Below are 6,896 nucleotides of genomic sequence, written 5' to 3' on the forward strand. Positions count from 1 at the left end.
ATGCAAACTCCACGCAGTAAGATCCCGGGTGTCCTCACCTGGACATGAACCAGCGACCTTCTTGCTGCGAGGCAACAGTGCTAACCACTGAACCACCTTGCAGCCCTAAATACACAATATAAATGAGAAAAACAGAGGAACACAAGGATACTAGAACACAAATTTAAGAATATTTGCATGAATGAATATATGAATGGGCTGCAAGGTGGCGCAGTGGTTAGCAGTGTTACCTCGCAGCAAGAAGGTCACTGGTTCACGTCCCGGTGAGGGCACCCGGGATCCTTATGCATGGAGTTTGCATGTTCTCCCCGTGCAGCGTGGGTGCTCTCCGAGTTCTCCGGCTTCCTTCCAAAAACATGTTGAGGTTAATTGGTGATTCTAAATTGTCCGTAGGTTGTCTGTCTCTCGGTGTAGCCCTGTGATAGACTGGTTACCTGTCCAGGTGAACCTGCCTTCACCCTGAGTCAGCTGGGATAGACTCCAGCCCCTCATGACCTTAGTGAGGATTAAGCGGTGTATAGATTATGGATGGATGGTATATATGAATTTGTACTTTTTACTTGTTTTACCACCAAAAAGAAGAACCTTTCCTGCTCATAAAACTCGTTATAATTCACACAGTTTTGTTGTACGTGTCTAGAAAAGAACTTAAGCCAGTGACAGGCAAGACTGCTCAACGTCTTAACTTGTTATGAGTAGAGCTCCGGTGACTACTGGATGTGTGACCGGCTGGCTGTTAGAACAAAGGTGAGCTGATCCAATCCATGTAACGGTGACATGGCTCAAGGCTGACCTCATTAAGCAGATCAGATACTAACCAGAGTGGCTGAATCAGAAATAAACAGTTTAAAAGTCATTGTTTGTTCTGTCAGTTACATAGATCAAGTCCCAACTGGCTCGGTTTCGACTGCATCAATAATCCTTGGACTTAACGCGGTGTGTTGTTCTGCATTTCGTTAAAGATGCCGTCGGGACAGAAAAAAGATTCATCTCCAATTATCCCCAGTTAGATGTGGTGGCTCATTTCCAGTCAGCAGCTTCTTGACTGTGACCAACTTTATCAACCTGAATGTGCCTGAGGGTTCGTTACACCTCACGGTCCGAGAAGTCGTCCTTGGAAAAGAGCAGCCCACTTTCAGGAAACACTTAGCAGGTGATTGCGTGAACAATCTGTTGATGAACGTCTCTCGGGAGCCGACTGAAACCCTGATTGGTCAAAACCAAGCGTGGATCGATCGTAAGCACGTCGTTTGAAGCCCAGCGAGATGGATTGCGAAAAATCCAGCTGTCTGTTGCAGAGTGACTCACAGATTGGATAACAAATATGATATAAGATGATTAATACATGATCATTTTATATGGGCAGAAACAAACAATACAGTAACAACCCAACATATAACATTTATGTTCTGGGCTCATGAAATTACAAAAAAAACAGCAACCCAGCCAGACGGCATCACTCCCTGCTCTCGTTTAAACCTCTGCTATCGATTTTTCTCCCCAGACTCCGAGTTTGACGTCAACCAGGCATATTTCCCAAAGCGTTGCGTTACTGCTGGATTACATTTTCTTACAAATAGGATTAAAAACGAGACTGCCGTGGTCCTGCGAGGCGGTGTTACACACCGCAGACCGACTGTTGTCACTTTCCAGGTGGGCTGCACGTCCCAGACGGCCTTCATCTGCTGACACGGAACACGCACGCTGTCATGTTGTTGTTATTTTTACGCGTACGCAGTCGGTTGTAGCGCCTCTGATGTGGCCTGCGCTGTCCACTTCAATAGCTCAGCTTTGTCTAATGAGATAGTAAAGAAGCCTGGAGCAGCGAGGATGTCTGGGACAATCACTGCAACAGGAACTTAACAGCCCGTGTCAGACGGCAATAATGTAGACGGAGAAGATAACACCGTAGGACAGAGAGGAAGTATTACATCTCCAATGACGCCGCTGCCTCAGGTCACTGTTAATCTTACCTCCTCCTCAGATCAAGAGCTGAGGTGCTCAGGTTTTGTCGTCATTACATGTCGCTTCTGTAATCATTCAAGTAAGAAACAGAATTTTCTTAAAATGTCAAAACATATTGAACTTTCACACACAATAAAAAAAACTTTCCAGGCAGTCAAAGCGGTTTCAGAAATAAAAAAAGAACTACACGTAGATTGATCGTCTTTCTGCACGCTCAACATTTGTTTTTATTATTTTCCAGCTGGACAATGTGAACGACTTGCTGCAGGAACTGTCCTCCACCTCAACCTCAACCTCAGCCGCGACCTCAGACACAGACTCTTCCGGAGAGGAGTCAGGAGGTGAAGAAGACAAGAAAGCAGAGGCTGTAGATGAAAAGGACGAGGCTGAGAAGGCGAAGCTTCCCCAATATATCAGCAGGTTCAAGGTGGGTTTGTTGTTTCAAATGAAGGGTCTTTCCATCTCAAATCAGCATTTTTTTAGAGCAAGTTCTACTTGACCTTTTGTAGTTTACCTAAAAAAAAATTAGCATGAATTATAGATATTTATAAGATATTTTTGAACATTTAGATCGTTTTTTTTTCTCAAGTTGAGATTCGAGACTGTGTTTAGGCGACAATATCTCAGGAACTATTAATGATAAAAGCCTGAAAATTTAAATAGTTCCCACATTAAAAAAAAACAAAAACACTCTTAGTTATATTTGGAGAACCAGTTGTTTCAGATTTTAAAGTGTTCTGTGTTTCTTGTTTTGTGTAATCATGAAATTCAACTACATCCGGTTTAGAAAAGTCGACGAGTTGACGTCTACATCGTCAGGTTTCTTGTTCATGTGAGCTCAAAGATGGGACTTTCATGCAACTTCAGTTATTTTTTTCATATTTCAACTAATCAGATATAATTTGCTCTTCTTGTCCAGTATTGCAGATTCCGAATCAATGACATGATGAGAAATAACAGTGAAAATTTCAAGTTTTTATCTTTAATATTTCTGAGATATTGTTGTTCAAACAACCTCAAGTTTTAATGTGGGAAAAAAACATGCTTAAGGTGGCTTGACTGTCAATTTTTTAATATTATCTCAGAAAGTATTTGATAAATCAAGCTAAGACTCCACAGATACCATTTTAAATATCCATACTTTATGATAACAAAGCTTCGAGATGATTGAAGATGTGCAACTGAACAACCAGTTCATCATCGGTTTTCCTTGAACTTGTCATAAACAAACAATAATTCCTGACTTTGTAACTCAGAAGTCAAATTGTAGTGAGCTGCATACTGTGGGTTTTGGGACTGATTAAAATTTCATTAGCTAAATACCTTTTACACAAAGCCTGAGCACACAATCAAGACAGAGAATTAAAACTCCTCTGACTCTTCTTGATTTAAAAAGAAACTAAAAAAAAGGTCTGCTTTGGAGAACCGGATGCTTCCAAGAGCGTCATTATTGGTTTTGTACCCAGTGGCTTGTAATAATAAAATCAAACAGCCTCTGGGGTGCAGCCTCTGTCATCTTGAGATAATATCCTGCTTTTCTCCACAAAACCGCCTTTTTTCAGAAACGGCCGTCATTTAGTGATTCACCTGCGAGGATACATCGGCGCTTCAGTAATCGACGGTTAAACGGAGCTGCTTTAGTGTCTTCACCTCGCTGCTAACGCTGCGTAAACGGCGCTCTTTAAATAAACATAATTTCTGTTTACATTTACTCACCGTGCTCGTGTTGAATTTGTTTCCTTCCTCATAAGGCATTTTCACCCACATTTTCAGCTTCTTTCCTGCCTTTGTTGGTGCGTTAGGATTTCTGACACGTTCCCACCACCTGTGGATCGTGTGAAGCCATGAGCAGGAATGTGGATTTCATCGAATGCAGATGTGTGCGTTCATGTGCTTCCTGGTGTTCCTATAGTTGGACAAAGAAAACACAGCCCCACTTAGAGAGAAATGGCTCCATAGTGGTTAAAAACTCATTTAAGGTGTTTGACTGGTAAAGTTCGTTTATTTAATATGTGACACCAGCCAGTCAGAGTGGTCGACTACAAGAAGCTTTGATGCTGTTTGCAAATCTAATTCATTATCTGACATACATAGATACACAGGTTCAAAATGGGCGGCTCTGGCTCAGGTGGTAGAGCGGGTTGTCCTCTGATCGCGAGGTTGGTGGTTCCATCCCCCGCCCCTCCACAGTGTCCTTGGGCAAGACACTGAACCCCAAGTTGCTCCCAATGGCAGGCAGCACCTTGCATGGCAGCTCTGTCGCCATTGGTGCATGAATGTGTGTGTGAATGGGTGAATGAGAAACACATTGTAAAGCGCTTTGGATAAAAGCTATATAAGTGCCGACCATTTACCATTTAAAACATGTCCCTGGAAACTGTTTGGAAAATAGCAACCACTGTCAGGAAACACCTCACAGGTGATTGGAGTAACCATCAGTCGATCAACGTCTCTCAGGGGCTACCTCACATCTGAAACCTGATTGGTCAAGATTAATAGCCATAGTAATAGTAACAGTAATAGTAATAGTAATAGTAATAGCCACATTGTTTGAAGCCCGGCAAGCTGAATCCATCCATTATCTATACACCGCTTAATCCTCACTAGGGTCACAGGGGGGGCTGGAGGCATGATCGATTATCTCAGATTTTCCCAAAAATGTTACAGTCTCAGGCTGCAAGGTGGCTCGGTGGTTAGCATCGTTGCCTCGCAGCTAGAAGGTCGCCGGTTTGCGTCCCGGTGAGGACACCCAGGATCTTCCTGCGTGGAGTCTCCATGTTCTCCCCGTGCAGCGTGGGTTCTCTCCGGGTCCAGAAACATGTTGAGGTTAATTGGTGATCCTAAATTATCCGTAGGTGTGAATGTGAGTGTGCTTGGTTGTCTGTCTCTCGGTGTGGCCCTGTGATAGACTGGTTACCTGTCCAGGTGAACCTGCCTTCACCCTGAGTCAGCTGGGATAGACTCCAGCCCCCCGAGTGAGGATTAAGCGGTGTATAGATAATGGATGGATGTTACAGTCTCACAAGAAGAGTGATGCACAAATTAAACAAGAACACATGACAGATGCCTACCATCATTTCATATGGGCACAAATACAGACACAAACAATACAGTAACAAAGAGTGCAATGCTGGATGCTGAAGTTCTGTGATTGTGAAATTACAGGATGTAGCAAAATTGAGAAAACAACAACAACAGCAATAAACACAGCGCTGCCAGACAGAATTACTCACTGCACTCATTTAGACTTTCGTTATTGATTTTTCTCTCCAGGCTGTGAGTTTGACGTCAAACAGGCATATTTCCCCACAGATGTACAGGTTTAAAAACTTGTGCCAATCATCTAAGTTTTGTGGCTGATAGGAGCTTTGTTAGGTTTTTAAAAAAAAGCCACCTGACTGTTAAACATCGTTAATACCTGAACTTCTCAGTAGCACACGTTTGAGACCTTTTTTTTTCTAGTTTCTAAAATGAAACGTGGATTCTCAGATTTCTTTATTAAAGGTTTAATAGACCGAAACTCCACATCATCAATCCCTTTTGAGATTTCAGGAATGTTTTTAGAGAAACGTGAGCATTTTGAAATGTATTGAATTTGGAAGTCATTTAAACGAAGCGATGAGAGTTACTGTTCTGCATTTCACCTTTTCTTGTGTACCTGCCTCTCTAGGAGCTGAGCAGCCAGCTGGAGTCTCAGGGTAAAGTGGAGGCGGCCTCCTTCCAGGATTTAGTGACCGCTCTGGCCCAGCAGAACCTGGCTGCTGCAGAGACACTGGACCTGGAGCAGTACCAGAGCCGGGTGCAGGCCTGGGATGCCGAGAAGAGGCAGCTGAGCCAGAGAGAGAAGGAGATGAGAGAGAAAGGTGCGCAGGAGAAACGGGAGCGATTAGCTGCCAGGGCTGCAGCTAAGCGGAAAGCGAGTCTATCAGTAAACTGACCGCTGAGTCTGTACGTTAAAGCTGTGTTTATAATATCAACATTACATCTGCTCGTGTCTCCAGTTACTTTTGTAAATAACTGTTGTGTGCTTTTGTGCTGCTCTGTTTATAGAACAGGGCTAATACGAACATCGAAATAAAACAGATTTCATTTGTAACAGAAGTTCCGTCTCACATTTATTGTTTTTCTGTGCTGCGCTATGGCGTGATATCACTGGAACGTATGTCAATTGTTAAACCCGACGGTCGGGTGACCTCATGTAAGCAACAAGAAGGGAAAGCTGGGGAGAGATCGTACCGCCACATCCTCCCACTCCTTTTCCTCTCAGCCTGCAGTCGTCTTTTGTCGCTCGCTCGTTTGTTCGTGTGTTTTCTGTGTGTGCGCGTCTGTCAAAAGCATCTTTGGAAGTTTTTCTCACAGGGTGGAAATGAAAGGGTTATTGCACAGAGGAATTTGCTGATAACCAATCTGGAGAACACCAAATTCTTCCCCTGGAAAGGAATGCATTTATGAGCAGAAATCTTTCCGTTCACAAAGGGAAACATAAATAGCGCGGTATAGATCCTGATAACCGTAAGAACACACACTGAGAGCACTTTGGTTTGTGTTAATTAGTTAAAATATCTGCATGAGAGTGCAACATCAGCCAACACACAAACAGCACTTTGGTATAAACTGCACATTAACTGGCAAACAGAGCAAATCCAGGGTTGTTTTGGCTCTGCAAAAAGATAAGATAATAGATCTTGGGGGGAAGAAAGTACCGTTGTGGTGGTGCACACAGTGCATTCATTCCACATTATGTTGCAGCTATTCAGTATTCAGAGCACGGTCTTGGGAAACAGCCTGATATGCAGTCCAGGATGAATGAGCAGCACAAAACGCTGAAACAAGAACCATTGTGATCCTGAGGCTCCTCGCTGGCTGCTTTCCTGGGAGCAGCTCTGCACTCATCGTCTGTGTTTTCTTAATATCGTTAAATGTTGTTACGT

The 6,896-nt window shown here is 43.3% G+C and overlaps 1 protein-coding gene across 3 annotated transcripts in view; it reads left to right on the forward strand.

Moving 5' to 3' along the window:
• Positions 1–6,066, forward strand: part of mrps27 (mitochondrial ribosomal protein S27) — a 35,971-nt gene extending 29,905 nt beyond the window's left edge. For all 3 annotated transcript variants that reach the window (XM_008286624.1, XM_008286623.1, XM_008286622.1), the window contains 2 exons: positions 2,207–2,392; positions 5,636–6,066. In XM_008286624.1, the coding sequence (XP_008284846.1) occupies positions 2,207–2,392; positions 5,636–5,902 (453 nt within the window). In that variant the 3' untranslated portion in view covers positions 5,903–6,066. The remainder of the gene's footprint in view (positions 1–2,206; positions 2,393–5,635) is intronic.
• Positions 6,067–6,896: the final 830 nt, after the last annotated feature.

The sequence above is a fragment of the Stegastes partitus genome, unplaced genomic scaffold, assembly GCF_000690725.1.
Source record: "Stegastes partitus isolate 25-593 unplaced genomic scaffold, Stegastes_partitus-1.0.2 Scaffold460, whole genome shotgun sequence".
Taxonomy (NCBI): domain Eukaryota; kingdom Metazoa; phylum Chordata; class Actinopteri; family Pomacentridae; genus Stegastes; species Stegastes partitus.